At 49.8% G+C, this 21,942-nt stretch overlaps 1 protein-coding gene across 3 annotated transcripts in view; it reads right to left on the reverse strand.

The window, feature by feature from the left end:
* Positions 1 to 6,748: 6,748 nt before the first annotated feature.
* SRGAP3 (SLIT-ROBO Rho GTPase activating protein 3) overlaps positions 6,749 to 21,942 on the reverse strand; it is a 251,994-nt gene continuing 236,800 nt past the window's right edge. For 2 of the 3 annotated variants that reach the window (XM_073787605.1, XM_019944655.3), the window contains 4 exons: positions 15,914 to 16,094; positions 14,610 to 14,759; positions 12,106 to 12,433; positions 6,749 to 8,235 (listed from right to left, as the gene is read on the reverse strand). In XM_073787605.1, coding sequence (XP_073643706.1) covers positions 7,822 to 8,235; positions 12,106 to 12,433; positions 14,610 to 14,759; positions 15,914 to 16,094 — 1,073 coding nt within the window. In that variant the 3' untranslated portion in view covers positions 6,749 to 7,821. The remainder of the gene's footprint in view (positions 8,236 to 12,105; positions 12,434 to 14,609; positions 14,760 to 15,913; positions 16,095 to 21,942) is intronic. The other variant, XM_019944656.3, reaches the window with a different exon arrangement.

The following is a 21,942-nucleotide window of genomic DNA, read 5'->3' on the forward strand; positions in this document are numbered from 1 at the left end:
AATAGGTTACACTATCCTCTGTATTCTCGAAGTTTGAAATTTTTCACAGTAAAAATTGGAGACCACAGATCCCACCTGCCATTTTACAAACAGCCACATGATGGCAGTAGAGTATCGGGCTGGACGTGAGCCCAAGCTTTGAGGAAGAAATGCAGAAGAGCAATCACCCCACGCATTCCTTATACATTTTTTTAAAAATCTCATCCTTGCATTTAATCAACCTTTCACTAAAGTGCCTGTGTTGGGCCTATAGGGGACAAAGAGTCAAATTCAGCCCTACCCCTGCCCTCCTGCATCCACTTTGTCTAAGTAGCGTCTGTATATCTGGGGGCCAGGAAGGAGCTGTCACCAGGAGTCTTGGTGGGTCTGAGCAGTCACGGGTGTCTATATGTTTGCCATCGGTGGAATGGAGACCTAGGCCGGGCACGTTGAAAACAAAGAAATTAATATGAGGGCAGGGATGGGGGGCAGGGGGGAAGCCAGCCACCTATGTTTTGAGTTGACCTCTTCCACAGGTATTCAAGTTTACCACTTATCAACTGTGTGATCTTCAGAAAGTTACTTTACTTCTCTGAACCTGATGGAGCTCAGTAATGGTTCATACATTATAGTCTCTCTGTTGGAAGAGAATGAGATAGTCCATGTAAGTTGCTTAGAACAGTGCCTGGCACACAGTAGATGCTCAATACAGATGTATTTATATACCTATATGTTCCCATTTGGGGTTCTGGGACAGAGGCAGGCGGTGAGCTAGCTGATTTACTCAAAGGCCCCAAGGCCCATTGGGGAAAACAACAAATCTGGCTTTGGGACTGGGGCACTGGAATTAGGGCTCTCCAGAAGGCAAGATCATCATTATAGCAGCTACATTTATTGAGGGTTTTCTCTGCGCCAGGCACTGTCCCAAGCATGTTCTATGTACTAACTTATCTACTTCTCATGACAAGCCTCTGAGGCAGGTACTATTACTATCCCTGCTTTCGAGGTGACAGAACTGAGGGGCAGAACTGTAGAGAATTTTCCTGAGCCTTCTCTGCTGGTAAGGAGGGGAGGCCAGGGTTCAAACCCAGGCAGTCTGGCCTTGCAGTCATTCACATCCACGAGGGTGGCTGTACTCCTCTTAGGCAATGGGTGCTGTGGGAAGACAAAGCACTTACCTAGAGATGGGGACAGGGGTCATAGGAGGGGACCAGAGCAGGTATGGAATCCTGGGCTTAAAGCCCCTGCACATCACCTTCCTCATGTGTCAAATAGGGATGCTAACAGAATTTACCCCTGTGGATGGTCTTAAGGTTTCAGTGAGGTGAAGTATGTGAAGTACTCAGCACTGTGTTCTTGGAAGAACACCCAGCATGTGCTTGATGAATATTAGTTTTATTATTGTTAAGTTGACCTGGAGTCCAGGGATAAGTGCAAAGTTGGAGTATATCTGCATGAGCATTTTTCTAGCCTATCAGTTAGCTATTGCTGCATAACTAACCACTCTACAACTCAGTGACCATTTAGTATTTATCACGGTCTACAGCACAAGGACAGCCCCCAGGATCTCCTTTGGGCAACTATTCATTCCTGAGAGAAGGTGTGGGTGGGGTTGACACCACCCTTGACACCAGGGGTTGTTTAGACCCTCTGGCTGCTTCAGGGATGACCTGCAGCGTAATTCTGACCGAGGTGAATCAAACTTAAGACTTTCCTTGTGTTGAAGCTGAGGAGGTGCAGGCAGGGGGAGCTTCCGCAGCCATCGGGCAATCGCAAGATATCGGAGAGCCCTGTGAGCATAAAGTTAACAGGCAGAGCTGAGTAGAGCCAGCCTGAGAAGAGGGGACTGCGGCTGGGAGACCACGCCACTCTCAGACCATCCGGCTTGGAGCCTGTCCTAGCCTGGAGTTCCCAGCTATGTGAGCAAGTAAATTCTCTTTCCTTAAGGCTATGTGGGTTGGATAGCTCGTCCCTCGCAGAGTCCTAAACAGATATGCCCAGAAGTGGGCAGTCCAGCAATGGACTGCTTTGGGGCTGGCAAAGCCATCAGGCAGCTAAAATGTGTCCTTTCTTTGTTCCTTCGTGGGTCAGAGATGCTGTCCTTTGCATCGTTGCTTTAATGAGTCAAAGTTGATTTCAGGATTCTGGAGTGATCGTCTTGTGCAATTAGACTGCGAGCAACTTGAGGGTAGGAACTGGGTCTCGTCCGTCTCCCCAGCAGCCAGCTTGGGGCAAGGCTCACACCAAGGTGCTTACCACACACTTGTTGAATGACAGGCTTCTTTTTCAGGGTTCTCAAGCAAGCATGGTTGCTTTGAGCCAGATAAGAGATTATGGAATGCACCCAAAATCTAGACCCTCAGCAGGCTGCACCGCATTGGAGCCTGGAATTAGCGAAAGGCCGCCACTGAGTGGTGAGTGGTTATGGGGGGACTCATGGATTCCCTGAGGCTGGCAGAAGACCTGGTTCTCTTCTGCAAAGGCCCCTGTGTGAAGGTCCACCAGAGGGCTCACTGGAAAGGAAAGGCCCGGTGTATTCCTTGACTACGGCCCGCAGGGAGCTACCTTCATCATGGGATCCTGCCGCCAATCCCACTGTGATGAGCTTGCTTGAGGGCAGGCAAGACAATGAATGTGTAAACAGCACGGCTGCGGGGTCAGATGGGCTGAATTCAGATTCGGGCTCCTTCACTTCCTAGCCTGAGCTCGGACAAGTTGCTTAGCCTCTCAGAGCCTCCATTTCATCTTCTGCAGAATGGGGTTTAAGAAGGGTACTTACCTTCAATAGCTGTTTTGAGAATTTGATGAGAAATGCATACTTAATCTAGTGTCTGGGACAGAAATAAGTGATCAACAAACACTTCACACATGCACACACACACACACAATTCCAACGGGCTGTATCACACGTGTGTAGACAACAGGTGCTAAAATGCTGCATATGCAGTCACACTGGCAATAGTATCCTGTGGCCTCCGCTGATTCGTCATAAGCTCAGGAAGGCCTCTCCTCAGATGACGGCTCCCCCTCCCCCTTGCCTTTGCTCTGACCGTCCTGGTTCTCGCTTTCCCAGCAGGCACCCCACACTTACCTCCTTCAGTTAGCTCTGCAGCGGACGCAGTCCTCTTTGGAAACTTGGGCTTCACAATGTTCGACCTGAGCTAAAGGACATCTCAGGGATGCTTCCCGGGGGAAGCACACTGACCGTGGACTGGAGGGTAGGAACACCCCCCTGGGGCCTCCCCATCCCCAGCGGGCGACCTCACCCTTCCAAAAAGCCACCAGAGCACGTTTGAGAAAAGTTAAGCTGTTTTATTTCACAGGATAGCTCCACGTCAAACCAGCAGGCACCATCAGAATACGCGACAGAGGATCCAGTCAGACACTCTACAGCACGGGCGCTGGGTTGTAAGGTAGAGAAATGATGTCCGGGAGAGGGCAACACTTATCGCCACACGGGGACAGGCAACCAGCAATCTCCTAGGGTGATTTCGGTTTGATTTTCCTGACAGTTTGGGGAGGAAGGAAACCAAAGGAAACGAAATAGACCAGCCACTCTGAAGCAATCAGAACCAAACCTATTGCCAAACCGAGTAAACAGTCACACTGCCGGGGACTAGAGCCTGAGCAGAAACTCTGGCCAGAAGCTACTTCCATTCGAGGGAAGCAAAACGCACTCTGGCTGCTCTGGTTCAAGGTTGTCATTTGCCTGTCATTTGTCCTTTCACACAGAAAGGAGGTGTCGGCAAGGGGCAGTCCCAGAGGATGAGACGGCGGGACCCTGGCAGATCAACCTCAGAGAGGCAAGGAGGACGCAGACCTGGCAGCAAAGCCCCTGCCCTCAGCTCCCCCAGCAGCTTTAGGTATGTGCGGAATTCTCCACACGGCTGCTCAGAGGAGCGGGGACCCCAGAGAACCGGGGAAGTTGCCATGAAACATCACCATTAGCTCTGCACAGCAGAAAATCATCTTAGCAACACCTCGGCTCACCCGCTTCCTGCCTTTTCCTCCAGGTCTCCCTCCCTGAACCCAGCAGCCCCTAACCCCCATGGTTGTGAGCCAGCCGTCCTTCTTTCTAGGTTTCTCAGGAGGATGAGGCATTTGCTCTAGTATGAAAAGTTAGGGACAGAGAGACTGAGAGGAAGAACCGTTCCATTAGGCCTCATGGTTTTCCATCAGCTGTGTACGTGCGCTGAGCGCCAGGTAATGACCAGGTCCCAGGAAGTCCTCTGCATCCGTGCCTCCTGAATGAGAAAGAAATCCCCCTGACAAGGCACTCCGAGGGCCTCCAACAGGGAAGCAAGCCCCACGCCAGGCCCTTCCCTGTGCTGGCCCCCTGGGGGTACCACCAGCCAGTTCTGGAGTGTTTGTTTATAAGGCAGATCGCTGAGCTGCTAGTTCCGCCGGCAGCCGAGGGATGACTCCACTTCCCTGCATCTCTTCCCACTTGGATTTCTTCATGGAATAGGAACCTTTCGACCCTCGGGAATCCGTTTCTTTCCTGCCCCTGGGCCCAGTGACCTCAGAGAAAAGACTCCCAAGTCTGATTCCCAAGCTGACAATTCCCTCCAGTTGTGCGCTCTGTCTGGGGTTCAAAAGGCGCTTCAAGGTGAGAAATCGTTAGCACTGAAAACAAGGAAAGGCAAGAATTTTTCACAGAATCCCACAGCTCAGAGCAGCTCTTTAAGAGGAAAGGGGACTAAAGGGAGAGAGTGAGAGAGGGGTAGGAAGCACGGCTCATTCTCCGTTTTATCCAAGAAAGGTCCTTAGTGGCCAGAGGCTGGGCCCCAGGCCCAGGAAACTAGACCAGGAATGAATTGTCTTTGGTCAGTTTTAAATGAACATCTTGCTGGTTCATTCCTAAAAGAGACTGAACACCAGTAACACATAAAGACAAAAGGCTTGACCTCAGGGTAAGTTGAAGGTTAAGAAACTGTTCTGTGAAGAAAAAAAAAAAAAAAAAATTGCCCGTTATCAATGAACTGATCAGTACAGCTTTCGGTAATCGTGATGGACAAGCAGGTAAACACCACTTCCCCTTGTACAACTGGTTATACTGAGGACTACTAACTAGGTTACTACGTTTCCCCCCACGCTCACTGTACAGTTAGGTTTCTGGTACTTGTTTTTTACACTGATCTATCTACTAGGTGCAAAGATTTGGTGAGTGGCATTGGCTGTGATTTCATTGTAGCCTTTTTAAAAATTACAGTTTCACATTTTAACAGTTACTTTCCAGCATTTAAGCAAATACAGCAATATATAGTGGACTAACACAGGCAGGAGTCAGGACGAGAATGCCAATGCTCGTGACAGGGGGCGGGCCTGGATGCGCGTGGAGGGGGCCTGAGACATGCAGGGCGCCAGATGGGTGGGGCAGGGGGAAGTACTTTTCCACGTGGTTCTGCGTCAAGGCTCAGATTTGGAGCTGGATGAGTGAGGTGTGAGCTTCCCTAAATGTGAACTCACCAGCCATTTCCCAATGGAAGAATAGGTGCCTAAAGAAAACGGCAAAGGCTCTGCCCTCAGGTAATTCAGTGAAAGGCAGGCCTATTTTCAATAAGGAAAGATGAAGTTAGTCATCTCAGAGGAAAATCCACATGATCTGACTGGTGTTATGTATTTCAGGCAACAGATCTGTCAACTCAGATTTTCACTTTTCGTCTGGTAGTCGTGGCAGAGAATGTGGCATTTTGCACAGGAGGCCACTGCATTTAAGGTCTGCGAGTCTCTCGGGGGCGGACATGAGAAGTCTCTTATCCCACTGAACGGCACAGCCTCCTTGCAAATAAATGACTTTAGGAGCTGGACCCAGCCCCACTCTCAGCCATCTATTCAATCTTGGACAAGTCACAGCCATCCTAAGGCCTTGCTTCCTCTCCTAACCTGTAATATGGGGGTATGTTTATGTGCTAAAAAGACAGAGGGCTCCTAGCTCGTTCTGAGGCTCTTTCATTTCCAGGAGTTACAGGCAAAACAAGGAAGGTCAAGTTTGTCACTGGCCTCTCCCTGGCATTCTCTTTTTGTGCCCTTTCTTATTCTTTCCTCCACTGTGTGCTCTCAAGGCCAGTGCTTCAGGCCAGGCAGCGTGGCTCACCACCCCTATACACCTAGGTAACGTGGCTTCATAGGTCCCCCCGTCTGGGGACCAGAGGAGAGGGCGAAACTTAATCCAATGGGCTGAAATGGTGATGATGGAATGTCAAGAGGTGATGTACCTGCAGGACCGGGCTTCATGGCTCTTATGAAGCTGGCAGGAAAATTCCACTGCCCACTTCTCAAATGCCATTAGGAGGTTTCAAAAGGATGGCGCTGGATGGTTTTCACCTTAGTGATGACCGTGAAGAGAGCAATCGTGTTGGCACAATGCTTTCTAGGTTGCATGGCTTGCTCGCTTACATTTTTATGGAGCAGGAGACAGAGGTTCAGTGAGGTGGGTGACACGCCCCCCAAACCTAACCCCATATTTTCAATTGAGTTAAATGTGCTGGAGGAGGTGGGCAAAAGGGAAGGGAAAGGGGAGAGGGAAGCTTATTTCATTGCATAAAGTCCACCGAAGCGTTCTCTAGGACGGCAAGTGCCAAGGACTCCCTCCCCGGCCCTGGTCTGAGGTGGGCACTTACGGTCCCGTGTGGTTCATGCAAGAGGCCACCAGCCAGAGCGTGTCACGGCCTGATTTCAAATTAAAATGATGGGACTCAAAGTCTCCTTGCCTGTTTAGTTCCAGATTTTGACACAGTATAATTAGTAGAAAGAGGAAAAGACAAAATTAAATATTTTGAAAATGGTATAAGTTAAACCTCTATAGTTACCACAGATTTATTCCTACAGCGTTTCTAGGTTTTGAAGTGTTCCACACCACTGTTTGGGTTTTTTTTTTCCCTTTTTCCCAACCACACATAATACTGCGCTACGATGGGGCTCAGGCTCTCACCATCCCCTCTTCTACAGTCGAACACAGGCCGCCGCAGACAGGGCTCTTCTCGCCAACGTCCTCCATGCCTTTGGGGTGCAGTTGGTCTTGGCCCCCGTGTGGAAAGGCAGGGTCTCTGGGGTGGACGGGGGGGAGGGGCTCTGTGAAGGGTTCCCCACCTCTGGGAGCAGCCTGCCCGGGGTACCACCTGCCCCACCCTTCCTTTAGGGGCAGACTGTTCTGGAAGGCCACAACTTCTGGAGACAGTGGGAGACTGGTTTTGTTTTTCTGCAGGTTAGTAGTATATTGCTTCATTCGCAGTTACTGTGGGCCTTAAATTCTCCCAGAAAAGTCCCTGCAAATCCCACCAAATAACTCAGCGGGAGATGTTTGGTGGCATGGGTCTGAGGTAAATCTAAGTTTCGTAAAAAGAAAAAGGAGATCCTATATACATTTCATATGTGTGTCCAGATCTAGTATATGTATATAGATGCATAAATATATATATACACACACACACTCCTACAGACACATACGTACATATATACGTGTACATATGCACATACACATACATACACACGTATGGATGCATGTAGAGAGAATGTCGAGAGAATAACTTTCCAGTGACGATACGCGGGTGAAGCCATTTAACATTTGCCACGACCTCGGGAAAGGCTCCGGCTGGGGCGGCTGCTCCTCTCCGCTTGGCCGTCTGTGTGCACACAGGAGGGAGGCCTGTGGATTCATGTGGCTGAAGGTGAGCTGTGGCTCGGGCCTGGGCCTCAGCTCCACACAGACCCGCTCCCAGGCTGACCTTCCGGGCCCTGCCCGACAAGGCCAGGAGCACCGGGAGGACGTGGGAGTCACAGAGGCCACCCTCGGCCACGGCGGGCCACGGCGGGCCGGGGCGGTGCCCGCCACCCCGCAGGTCACATGGTGCCCGACTTGTCGGCCGAGCTGTTGGGGAACATCTTCTCGGTGGGCGTCACGGCCGGGCTGCCCACGCCCGAGCTGCTGCTGCTGCTGGACCGATGCTGGACCACGGGCCGCACCGGCCGCATGGGGGGCGGGCGCAGCTGGGCGCCGGCCAGGCGGGCGGACAGGGCTGGCTTGAAGGTGGTCATCATCTCGGTGGAGGAACTGCTGCTGCGACGCATGGCGGCGTCGGGGTCGCGGATGACGATGGTGTGCAGGGGGCTGGCCGGCTCTGAGCTGATGGGGCCTGGCGGGTTCTTCAGGGGCTCCAGGGTGTCCAGCACCACATCTGGCGCCTGCTTGACTGTGTTCTGCCTCTCCAGTTCCCGCAGCTCGTGCAGAGCTGTGCTCATGGTCTTCTCGATGTCCTGGGGACAGGGAGAGCGCTCGTCAGCACAGAGTCTGGAGGGCTGGGATCTAACCCTTCTGGGGCTGCTACCCAGCTTGTAGGATTCTTAGGGAGGCTTCCCCACAAATCTCATGGAAGGGATGGAGATTGGATCCCAGGGACTCTTATAACCGTAAGGAAAATCAGTGTGAGTATCACAGACCTAGTGGTGGCAGGCTCTGCAGTCAGACAGACCTGGGTTCAAATCCTATTTCTGTGACTTCCCTGCTGTGTGACTGTGGGCAAGCCACCTTACCTCTCTGAGTCACAGAATCCTCATTTGTAGATTACAGACATGTATAATACTGACCTCAAGGGGTTGATGAGTGTATTTAATGATATGGTCCCTGCGAAGAGCATGGCATGGCACCTGGTACCTAGTGAGTATTTCCAAATAATGACAATAACAATGACAATAACAGCTAAAACCAAGCACCAATTCAAGCCCCTCCCCCTAACAATTCATTTAATCCTCTCACTTATCTGGTAGGAACTACCATTACGCTCACGTCACACATGAGGAAATGGAAGCTCAGACTGGTTAAGTAACTTGTCCAAGGTCACACAGCTACTTAGCAGCATAGTAGTTCTGGCTCCAGCGTTCATGCCCCTAACTATTATTATTAAAAAATATATCTCTCCTTTGTCCATAGGAAATTTGTGTGGAGGTTGTATATCAGAATGTTTGCAATGCTCACCCCAGGATGATAGGACTGTTACTTTCTTCTCTGTATTATAATCGGAACAATTTTTTTAAAAATGGAAAATTTAAAAAGCAACAAAAATCTTCATCTGCCTACACAATTCCCAGAGATATTGCGATATTTAAGAGCTCATCAGCATGAGAGCACTTTGACACAGAGAGAGATTCTGGCAGCCCAGAGGGCCAACCTGGGGCTCAGCATTCCAGGAGTGAGCACTGGAGCTGGATGACAGCATTTAACCCAGGAGCCCTGGGCCTGGATGCAGAGCCCAGGTTTGGGAGGGAAAAAGGTTCCTCTGCTACCGCTGCTGGGCAACCTCGGGCAAGTCTCAGTGGCTCTGCACAACACTCGGTCCAGGTGCTGAAAGCCCCCTGCTGGCCGTGAAGATGGGATGAGACAGTGGACGTGATGACACTTTGTGAACTGCTGGATGGTGGTTTTCACACTCCCTTCAGCCAGAGTCCTCGGGTCCCGTGGGGTTTCCCAGGGATGCCTCCACACAGAGGCAGGGGGAGCTGCTCAGGCTGAGCTGGGCCACCGAGAGGACAAGGAGGGACAGAACCGCTGCTGGAAAGTGCTGACCCACCTCAGGCTCCGGGATGACTATTGAGACACACTAGCTTTTCTGCCCTGGGGCAGCTCTGGGAAAACTGAAAGTCTGGTCAGACTGATGGGGCTGGTGCCCACAGGGGTCCTGCCGGCCCCTTCCTCGTCCACGTCTTCTTTCACCTCCTCTCCTCCCCTGTCCTCAGGCAGCTCCTGCCCACTGGGCCTCCACGACAGGCTCCAATCTGGCCTCCATCAGGGTCCCAGCCTATCATCTTGTTTGGTGAAGAGACTACTGATGATTAGCTAATGGCTAATATTAGCATTTATGCTTCCCCAGGACATTTTATCCTTTGCCCTTAACACTGTCTACTTTAAAGAAGATGCTCTTTGTGCCTTTACCTACAAGGAATAACTGTGGGGCTGTGACGGGGGTCCCACCTGACAGGAGAGAAGGCAGTCCTGTCCCAACCTTTGCTACATCCCAACCCTGCAGTGATCAAGCCCGCCTTCCGCGTCTCAGTCTGCTTAAAGTCCCCCACTGACATCACTACTCTGTCTGCTCTACTCCAGCAGGAGCCAAAAGGCAAAACTAATAAATAAAATATAATTATCGCCCCTCCACCACCATCCCCACCACCACCACTCCACCCTCGCAGAGTGTGAGCCAGGAAGACAGCGAGTCCAGAGAAAGATCAGCTGGGGGGTTTAGGCGTGAGCCTTGCGTTAGTCTGAGAGGTGATGCCGTGATCTCAGAGTGGAGCTGCAGAGAGGCGCTGGGGAGCACGGACAGCGGGGGAAAACGATCCCTTTTCACCTCCTCTCGAACGAGACCTTCCCACCTTGGATGGCGGTGCTGCCAGATCCCCAAACTGCCTCTTTAACTGGGCTCCAGTCTAAATCCTAAAAGACATTTTGAGACCAGAGGATTTCAGGTAACTCCACCTACTACTACATAGCTGCCCTCCGCAGCCTGCAATGTCAAGTGCTCATCAGAGCCAATGCTGAGCAGGCTGGAGGCCATCCAGGGTGCCCTTGGCTATTTACATACCGTTTCCCATGCTCTGCTATCGAATGGCAGCTATCAAATTAGCGTGTGGAGATATGTCTGCAGACAGAAAATGCGAGCGGCATGCCCCACGTGTATTCTTTAGGCCGCTCTTGCAAAATGCTCTGTGACTAAAGGTCAAAGAAGTCTGGGAGATGGGTGTGCCCTGCTCTCTTTCTTGAAGATTCACAATGCACATCAACATATTTAATAATGCTTGTTGCAGACAACCCATTCAAATTTGCAAGACCAGCATTCCCCAAACTTTCTTGACCATAGAACACCTTTTTCCCCTCCACTAATACCCCATGGAACCAGTCTGCTGTGGGACCTGCTTTGGAAACAGTGGCGTAGACTTCATTTGATTCTCCGTGTAAAGGGCTCTGGGCCAGGCCTCAGGTGGCCTGACCTTCCAGGTGACGGTGGATGCTAGGGCAATGCTTCCCAAGAGAATGGCCTCCAACAATGGAGGGAGCAGCAGGCTGCCCGGCTGCTCTGCTGGACCCATGCCAAGATGCTGATACCTTGGGAGTGGGCATTGAGACCTGGGGCCAAACTAGATCCTGCGAGGTGTTTCACTTGCTGTGTTGATATCCCTGAGAACCTTTCCTGGCCTCCTCTAGAACACAGCCCCCAAGCTCTCAGCTTTCCCTTCCCCTTGTGAACAGGGATTCAAGGCCACTCTTCACAATACAATCCTAACCGACCCAAAGGTTTTAACTGTCTCTCTTTTCTAAACTGGGAGAAAACACTGGGAAGGGGATTCATAATGGGCATCCTGCCAAGTTCCAGAGGGAAAAATGGAAACTTCTGAACTATGATAAAAGTATCAAAAACACAGGAAAGTAGCTATGCAAATTATTAAACAACTTGAACAAACTGTCTCATAACAATTTCTTAAATGGATGTGTTTGGTTTGCTTGGCAAGTGTAAAAATCACACAGGTTTCTCATCCAGATTTTTAAAAAGTTATTTAAAAAAACACAAAACTCTAAAAGCACTCTTGAAACGCAGAGTCCCCTCATTCAAGACTCCTGACCCAGCTGCCATTTCACAGCTGTGTGTGTTACTGGTTGGCATCTCTCTCTTCTCTAAACCATAAGCTCCATGTGGGCAGGGCCTGGATCCATTTTAGGTCAATTATACTCTCAGTGCCAGCCAGTGATTGCCACACAACAGATGCTCAATCAGTATTTGTCAATAAATGAATGAATGAACAAATGAATGAATGAATGACAAGATGAACGAATGAAAACATGAAGAGCACAATCTTGCCATGTTATGGAGACGTCTACCATTACCACATCCCCACATCCGGGAATCCCACCTCTGGCCCTGGAGACTGGGCCCTTGGGTCTTCACAGGAGCCCCAGCCAGCAGTTGCACCCATCCAGCTTCCGCTCCCACAGGGGGGCCAGCTCATTATCTACCTCACGTTCTGGCTTAGCCTGAGCCTGGCCTGAAGGGCGAAGGGGTTCCCCCGTCTGCAGGTGCCCACCCCCTGCCCCTCTGGGTGTTGGCTGGCGCAGCCTGCCTTCCCGCCGGCCCTTACTTCTGCCAGGGCCTCGGCCTCCAGGGACTTGTGGTCCCCCAGGCTGCTGTGCCTGGTGGAGCCGCACGTCGACCGGATGCAGTGCCCTTCGGAGAGCGCCTTCTTGTCGGGGTAGTTGATGCTGCCGGCGCTCCCGAACGTCGCCATCCTCCGCTTCTCGGGGCTCTCGATCCGCCCCCGGGAGAGGGGGATTTTGTGGGGACTGCTGGGGCAGGCGGCGGCCCGGGGTGGCGTGTCTATGCTGGGGCCCAGGCCCCGGGGCGGGCTGTGTGTGTCTCCCCCGCTTCGGCGCCTGGGGATGGCTGCTCCATCAGATCGTAACCGCACTCTGCAAAGGAGCCAGGGGGCGGGGCGTGGGGCAGAGGTCAACCCTGGCCAGTGTCACACGGGTCAGCCAACCCCCAGGCCAAACGCTACACACTAGTCTAGGGAGTGGGTATAGTAAAGCCTCGTTCAGCCAGACTCTGCGGTTCTGCAGGGAAGGCACTGTCTGAGCACGTGACTCAGGCCCGCGGGTTTCATCTGCACACACGAAGGAGTCGGGGGCGTTCCAAGCTCCAGCCGGGGGTGGTGCCAATTACATAGTGAATCTCGTCTACACGTTAGGTCAGGGCCAGGAGGATTTCAACCTGGGAACACTTCGCTCCGGGTTAGGTGGGCCCATGGTATGTTCTTAAGCGGTTTAGAGGTCTCCATGATTCCAAAGGGCCTCTGACTGGTCTGAGGCATTGAGGCTTGACTATACCAAAGAGTTACCAGCTCCCTGCAAGCTCCCTGAAAGATGGCCCTGGTTTCCGTGGGGCAGCACAGACAACAAGCCTGGTGAAAACAGCGTGGGCTGGGGCTCAGGACACTGGGTTCTAAGCTCAGAAGGCCCCCCTGGGAACTGACCACAGCCCAGTGTTGTCACCAAAGGCTGTTCCTATGAGGCTTTTCCAGACCTTGGACAACTAGTCATTAAGAGTAAAATGTGCATCACTGGAACGCCTTGCGTGCACTTGGATACCTTTCACCCCTCAGGGAGGCCTGTGGTGGAGTGAAAAGGGGACTAGAGTGTCTATCAGGAAGGCGAATTCTTGTCCTGTCTCTGTCACAGACTTTCCAGTGACCTCTTTCAGACCCACTTTATTAATCTGTTAAATGGGCATAATATTCCTTGCCCACCTTCTGAGGGAGGTTCAGTAGGTGGGAAAGCACTTTGAAGAGGTTCTACCCACAGGAGATTTTGCTGTGTCCTATGGAGGGCACTGAAGACTCAAAGGCACTGGTGAGGGGAGGGAAGGCTGGAAGTGGCAAGGGGGCGGGGAAGAGGGGCAGAGTGCGGGAATGGATTGTGACGGGGACCAAGCTCAGTGTGGTCAGCAGCGCTTTAGACCCTGGGCCACCAGCCAAGCTAAGCACCTCCTGTGGGCACCCCAACAGCACCAAAGCATTGGTGTTCGAGAGGAAGAGTACTGGGAAAGAACGAGAAGAAGGTAGATGAAAGAGGACAGAGGGAGAGGGAAATTGAGGCAGGAGAAGATACGGCCCCCCTGGAAGTCAAGGGACCATGACTCTGTCATCTACCTACCCCAACCGTCCATCTGCCCTGATTCTATCACTTATCAGCACCCTGAACCGAACGGAATACACTGAAAAGAGGCACTGGGACTTTTGCTGAAATAACTTCATAAACATATGTTCCTATTGTGGCTGATTTCTCTGGCTTTATCTGCAAGTGCCCCATGTGTGGGTTGATCCCATGACCTCTCCACCAGAAAAACAAAGAATATGACATTTTGAGAATTCGATTAAGAAAGCAGTGACACACTGCCAGCTTTCCTTTCCAACGTCACATCTTGTGAGGAAGAAGGGGCCACGACAGCCTCCCTCTCTCCCTCCTTCTCTTTTCCTTATTGTATTTTTTTCTTTAAACAGCCACGTGCTTTGGACTATACCTGTAGAGGGAGTGAGGAGCCCAGTTCCGTACCTGGCGGAAAGATCATGTGACAGCCCCGCCCACACGCAGGAGTGAAGAAACTGGCAAATCTGCTCCCACCAAATATGTGCGTGGAGCCGAGTGTCAATTTGCCCCCACGAAGTGGGTGTGAGGCTTCTGTTTCTGCAGTGCACTTCAGGGACTAAGTGAGCTTTACATTTTTAAATATAACAACTTAGGTCTTCAACAGAAAGTGGGGAGGAGGTGTAAGAACTGGAGACAGAGAGGAAAAATACTTGCCAACTTGCAACTCTCTCTTTCCCGTTTATTATTATTTTAAATAAAAAGCATTGGTTGCCAATATGTCTTTCCTCCTCTTTCTCCACCTCTGCCCCAAGCTGGATCACTTTCTACCTGACATTCTAGGCCAGTTCCAGCCAGCCCACCAGCTGTGCCCCATGTCATATCTTGTGGGGAAGAAGGGGCCACAACAACCTCCCTCTTTCCCTCCTGTGCTCTTGCTTCTCCCCAGTCAGACACAAACCGGCACTGTACTAGCCGCAAAGAATGAATCCGCGTTTCCTACCGGCCCATCACCCCCCCAAAGCCGTAATCCGAGATGTGCTCCGTGGGGGACTGGAGGTCGTTTTTGGAGGAGGCCTTGTCGTCCAGCAGTGGCCCACTGCTGGCCTCGCTGTCGGCCTTTTGGCTCAGGCTGTCCGAGAAGGCATCGTCCCTGGGGAGAAGGACAGACGTGAATTGGGAGGGATTCGCTCCAGAGAACCGACATGTGCTGAGACCTGAGGGGCTGGATCCACACACACCTCGTGGTTGAGCCGCTGCTGCTTCTCCAGCAGGAGGCCCTCTGTGGCACCGCCCGTGCCTACCTTCTCCTCCCCTCATCTAGGCTCTTCTCTCCCAGCTGCTCGAGACTGGGATAAGCTAAAGGGGAGGGTGTGCTGGAGAAATGGGGGAGGGGGCCTGCAAGCTGAGCCCTGGGCAATGAGCAGCAGTTTGGGGGTCCAGCGAGGGAGAAGGAAGGCATCTCCATCCCTCTCCGCACCCGGGGCTTTGAACAGGTGTGAGGGGCCTGGAGCTTGTTGGGGTGCCCTGCCCACCTCCCCCCCATGACCTCTCCCTGACCTCAGAGGCCTGGGGACATCAGAGAGCTGCTTTGGATCGTCTTGTTGTTTGCCGAGCTCTGGACTTTTCTCTGTCTCCAGACCGTCCCCTTGAGGCCCAGCTTGGTGGCTGCTTCCTTGGTAAATCAGTTCCACCTGAGGCAGACTGGAGCTCGGAGGGAGTGTGTGCAGGAACCTTCACAGGCTTTCAAAGAATGGAAGGTGTAGACTTTCTGGGCATTATGGTGGGGCTAGGTATTTGGGATGTAGGGCTTTTTTTTAATGCTCAAAATTCTTTTTTAAAAAATAGTACCCTCTTAGCTGGAAATGAAGGGATGATTGTTTCTGCCCATCTCCTGAGACAGCCACCTCGGGGTAGAGAATGGTGGGCTATTAAGAGGGGAGTGGGATGGCCACTGGCTACAGGGAAGGCCCAGGAGGGTGGAGGTATATGGCAAGATCCACTGGACACTGAGAACCATAGTGGGTGATAAACGCCCTGGAGGCTGTCAGGTGGGCCGGGATGGTGAGCCAAGGGCACCAAACATTGTCCCTGTGGACTCTGAAGGATGAGCAATTTGCTTATTTGTTAAGTAGGTTACCATTCAAAGGGAGGTTAGACATAATCCATTCTTACGGAAGACCAAGTGTGTCATACCAGGGAGAGCAAAGTGCTGTCATACAATCCAGTATTCCCATTCCTGTGCCCATTCCAGACATCACTAATCAATCATGGCATTCTTCACAGAAGATCTCAATTCCCACTCACATGTCCTGTACAACTATGTACTGATGTGGGATGAGCCCATCCACGCCGTTGTGACGACCCTCCCACCAGTCCTCGGAGGCGCGGTGGTACAGGAGCAGTGAGGCTCCCTTCTTGAAGGACAGCTCACGCGGGGACCGCCCCACGTAGTCAAACTTGGCGATGGCCTCGATCTGCTCCACTTCTAGAAGGAAAGCAAGGGGAAGAGCATCTATGAGGCCAGCAGAAGAGCAGCCCAGGAGCCTCACTCAGATGGCCCTGGCTTCTGTGGGGCAGCACAGACAACAAGCCTGGTGAAAACAGCGTGGGCTGGGGCTCAGGACACTGGGTTCTAGGCTCAGGTCCACTCTCCATGCTGTGATCTCAGGCAGGCCATCTAACTTCCCCAAATGGAAAATGGGGCTGAAATACTACATCCTTACCTTCCACTGCCCTTCTTGTTCTCCGCTTTTTAACACTTATTAAAACAATATTATAAGAAATTTCTTTTTCTTCTATCCCTTAATGCCAGCTCTGTTTCCATTTTTCCATGAACCCTTTCCCTCTTTGTTCACTTATAATACCACCAGTGGTTCTTACCTTTTGGGAAGTCAAACAGATGTTATATATGGATTCCCTTCCATGCAAAATATTGTACACAATTTTTAAGGGTTCCCAGAAGCTTCTCTTCAGAGCTCATTTTTATGGACTGAATTCTGTCTTCCCTCAAATCCAAATGTTGCAGCCCTCACTTCCAATGTAATGGTATTTGGAGATGAGGTGTTTAGGAAGTAATTAAGCTTAAGTGAGGTCATAAGGGTGGGGCCCTAATCTGATAGAACTGGTGTCACTCTGAGAAGAGGAAGAGACGTCGGAGATCTCTCTTTCTGTCTCTTCACGTGCACAGTGGAAAGGCCTTGTGAGGACACAGTGAGAAGGCAGCTGTCTACAAGCCAGGAAGAGAGACAACAGCAGAGCCCAACCCTAATGGCACCTTGATCTTGGACTTCTAGCCTCCTGAACTGTGAGGAAATATATTTCTGTTGTTTAAGCCCCTCAGTCTGTGGTATTCTATTATGGCAGCCTGAGCTGACTAACACACTCATCCATGAACTTAATTTGGGGAGCGGGAGAATTCTTATGGGGGCTATAGATCAAGCATATCTCTTTGCACACACACATTCACCCATCAAAGCTTTATTCTTCTCTGGTCAGTGACAGGCCCTGCCTGAGTTAAGCAATGAGAACATAGCTCTTGCCCTTGAGACACTTCTACTGCCCAGCTCTGTCACCTCTTGTTTGTGTGACCGCAGGCAGGTTACATAATTTCTGTACATTTCAGTTGCCTTTAGGAGACTTAAACGATAATCCATGAAAGAAGACAAAAAGATGGCCAACAGGTGCATGAAAAGATGCTCAACATCATTAATCATCAGGAAAATGCAAATCAAAAATCAAAGCCATGAGATATCACCTCATACCTGTTAGAATGGCTATTATGAGAAAGACAAGAAACGACAAGAGTTGGCGAGGATGTGGAGAAAAGGAAACCCTTATGCACTGCTGGTGGGAAATAAATTGGTGCAGCCCCTACAGAAAACAGTATGGGGTTTCCTCCAAAAACTAAAAATAGAACTACCATGTGATCCAGCAATTCCACTTCTGGGTATTTATCCACAGGAAATGAAAACACTTAACTTGAAAGGATACCTGCACCCCCAAGTTCATTGCAGCACTATTTACAATAGCCAAGACATGGAAGCAACCAAAATGTCCATCGACAGATGAATGGATAAAGAAGATTGGTGTATATAAACAATGGAAAATTATTCAGCCATAAAAAAAGAAGGAAATCCTGCCATTTGCAACAACATGAATGGACCTTGAGGGCGTTATGCTAATAAAATAAGTCAGACAGAAGAAGACAAATAGTGTATGATCTCACTTGTATGTGGAATCTGAAATCAAAAACAAACCAAACTCACTGATACAGAGAACAGACTGGTGGTTGCCAGAGGTGGGGGTGGACAAAATGGGTGAAAGGAGTCAAAAGGTACAAACTCCCAGTGATAAGATCAGTAAATCATAGGATGTAATATACAGCACAGTGACTATAAATTGTGCTATATATTTGAAACTTACTAAGAGAGTAGGTCTTAAAAGTTCTCATCATAAGAAAAAAAAAGTAACTATGTGTGGTGATGAATGTTAAACCTGACTTATTGTGGTGATCATTTCATAATATATACATATATCGAATCATCATGCTATACACCCGATACTAATAAACTGTTATATATCAATTATATCTAAAAGAAGAAAGACACGAGACTTCAATACATTAAAAAAAAAAAGAGAGAGATACGGAAAGTGCTCAGCATAGCACAGACATACAATACATTAGGTATTCAGCTGATAGTGGCTCTTGTGATTATGATTATAATTACTAATGGCTTTAGCTTATGGGGTGGGTCTACACAAAGAAATCTGAGGTGCAGAGAATTTAAGTGTTTTGCTCAAGACCATGCAGCTAGTGATCTTTGGGAAGGAGACTTTTGGGGGAGCAGGACAGTTAAGCCTATGATTTATTTAACCTATGTTGTAGCTTGTACCCTGAGAAGTGAAAATGGGTAGAAAATGGTAGAAAATGGGTAATGTATAAGTGTTAATGTATTTGTATTTTAAAGCAAGCACAAAGATGTTTAATATTATAAAGAGAATACATATATATACACCTATATAGACAGACAGATCTATTAAATTCTAATAAACAAAAGAGTAACAAAGGTGGCCCCTGCTCTCTCTATCCTGCAGATACCTTCCCTGTGCCGAGCATCCATGGGACTGTCTCTTCTCCTGTCCTCGTGGATTATCTTGATTCTGTCCACGCAGCATGTCCACCTGTCCACCATGGAGTTTTACACAGGTAAAAAGTGGCAAAGCCACGATACCTGGCTTTGCCACTTTTTACCTGTGTGACCTTGAACAACTTAGTTCTCTTTTCTAAGCCTCCATTTCCTCATCTGCAAAATGGGAATGATAATAATAGTACCTACCTTATAGGGCTGTCATAGGATTAAACGAGTTATTACACATGAAGTGCTTGTAACGGTGCCTGGCACACAATTAGCTTCATATGAGAGTTAGTTGTTGTTGTTACCAGAGCTAATGACTCCTAAGGGCCATGAGCAGCATGGAAATCATCCCTCCCTGTTAATCCCCAACCCATGCATGCACACTAGGACTCCTCTCTGTAAGCAGGTGGCTCAAGAAGACTGGGCCAGTGCCCCCATGAGATGCAGTGGCCTCTTGGTGGACCCAGCCCTCAGTGCCCGGGACAGCCTTCTGCAGACAGCAGGCCTCTGACAGCTAAGTCAGCTTTCCCCAGATGGCTACCTGACAAATGTCTTTACATGCTGTTCTGACATAGTTGATGCAAAATGACAGCCCGGCTAAATGGGTCAAATGAACTCAGATCTGGACTCAGAGTCACTTTCTCAGTAAAATGGAGAGATCTCCGTACTTCTTTCTGCTGCGTCTTTGAATCTCACACCAGCCATGTGTTAGCACCACCTGGTGACCTGTGTGTCTGCCTAGCTACAGAGACAGAAAGGCCAGAGGGCTTTGCAAGCCCATGAACTGAACCCCACGGTCTGCATGCTCTCGGGTTTGACCCCAAGGGCTTCCTCTGATCCCACCCCCCGTAATTTTGAAGGAGCCGACCCGGGCAGAGGCTTGCTCATTTCCAGAGGCTCCAGCAGTCACTGGTGGCGGTCTGGAGTGGCGGGTGGAGGAGCGAGGAAAAGTGGAAAATGTAAGGGGGAGAAAAGAAGAAAAGATGAGTAGAGCTGAGCTGCAAGCTAAGAGAGAGCTCGTGTGTTTGCAGAGGTCACTATGTAATCGTGTGGGGTAGAAACAGTGATAATAGCTACCATTTATTAGGAAGTCTATTATTTGTTTTTTTCACACCTAAAATAGAACATGTGATTCTCCCTCTTACCACTCTCCCACACACCCCTCCCCAAACTTACTTCATTCCCTCATCTTCCCCATCTTAGGAAACAGAACCACCATCTGCCCTGCTGAGGCCAAAGCCCTGCTCTTGGGCAATGCATATGTAATCCATCAGCAAAAACTACAGTATAAATATTCACAGAGCCTTCTTAATGCTTTTAAAACATGCCAAGTACTCCTGCCACAGGGCCTTTGCACTTGTTATTGCCTTCCTTGGGATATTTTCTTCCCAGACATTTGCATCATTCACATTTCACAAATATTTACTGATCACTGTGTGCCATTTTCTCATTTCTTTCAGATCTGTACCCAAATGCCAATGCTTCAGCAAGACCTTTCCTGGCCACCCTTCACTAACTACAAAAGCACCAACTTCAGATCACTCTTGCTTTATTCTTCTTCATAGATCAGATCAAAACCTGAACTTTTGTGTGTGTGCACAAATTTGTAGTTTCCAAATTTGTTTACTGCTGATTTTTCCTACTAAAATGTGAGCTCCATTAGACAAGGATTTTATTTTATTTCCTGCTATTTTCCCACTTTTACAACAGTCCCTGGGATGAGTAGGCACTCAATACATACTTGTTACTTGTATGAACAAATTAAGCTTTTACCATGTGCCCAGGGTTCTACTTATGTTATCGCATGTAAGTGATATCCTCACAACAGTATCTGCACGCTATCCTCATTTTACAGGTGAGGAAACTGAGGTTGAGGTGAAATGATCTGTCACGCAAGGGGCGAGTCATATAAGTAGAGAGTGATGAGCTGAGAGCTAAGCCCAGGTCCCAGGTGTCATTAATAGAGCCTTCTTGATGTTTTTAAAACACAATATGCTTATTCCTGCTACCGGCCCTTTACACGGACACAGTGCAAATATAAATATGCATATATACCATACTGTATGACTGGTATTCAATTTGACTCCTGCTTATGGAAAGGCTGGTTAGGCCAGGTAGGTGCCCCACGGGCCCTACAGGGAGTGAAGAAATACAGAGGCCATTCCTGAGCTAAAGAAGAGGTTGAAGGCTGTCCCCGTAGAGGCCCGGCTGGAGTCACACTTTAGAAAAGTCACTCCAGGAGCAGAGCAGTTGCAGAATTGGAAAAGGACTGGAGGGGAGAGGCTGGAGGCAGGAGCACTTCAGCGGTGGTTACAATAGCCCAGGGCCTGACATGGAGAAGAAAAGACAGACTGGAGCTTTGGTTTCATTTCAGAATCTGAAGGCTGGAGATTTTGCAAATCCCATACTCGTTATCCTTCTCTACTTATCACCCAAGAGGAAGCGCAAATGCCCCTCTCTAATGATGCCACAACAGAGGACCCTTTTAGGTCACGGGAGAGCAGACGGCTCTGTCCCTCTCAAACCACCTCACTGCCCCCTATCCACCCCGCCCACCACCCCACCCCCCCGACACACTGTCTCTCCTCTTTTAAGAGAGAATCCTAATCTCATTAGGACCATTTATCAGAGGCCACGGTCACCGCGTTAAAGGGTAGGAACATGGCTGTGCCCTCTCTTCTCTCTCATCTTCCCTGCAACCAAAGTAATGAAATCACCTGGGGCCTGTCCACAGGGTCCTTCTTTTCTCCTCTGTTCACTCATGACCTTGGGTTCTTTCATTGCCTCTGGCTGCAGCACCAGCTAGTATTAAGGCTTTGATCTTATTTGAGAGGATGAACCTGGCAGGACACTGTGGGGAGATCTGCTGATCTACCCTTCAGTGAAACTTGTGAAAAATGCAAAAACAAGCAAACAAACAATGACTGAAAGCCTCTGGAAATGGTCCTACAGGCAAACAACAAATGAAGAAATATCTATTCAAGAAAATCTATGAAATTTCGGTAAGAAAAGTGAGTCTGTGCAATTTGAACAAAGACTACTCCCTCCCTCCACCAGCACCCACAAGCTCAGGGAGGCAGACTCCACTTCAGACTCCTGTAGCCCGAATATAGGGCTTCCTCTCCCACCAAGCTTCCAGCAGGAGGGCTTTCTTCCCAGGAGGAGCAGGACATCAGTGTTTCTCCTCCTGCCCCCAGC

Source organism: Tursiops truncatus, chromosome 10 (genome assembly GCF_011762595.2).
Source record: "Tursiops truncatus isolate mTurTru1 chromosome 10, mTurTru1.mat.Y, whole genome shotgun sequence".
Taxonomy (NCBI): Eukaryota; Metazoa; Chordata; class Mammalia; order Artiodactyla; family Delphinidae; genus Tursiops; species Tursiops truncatus.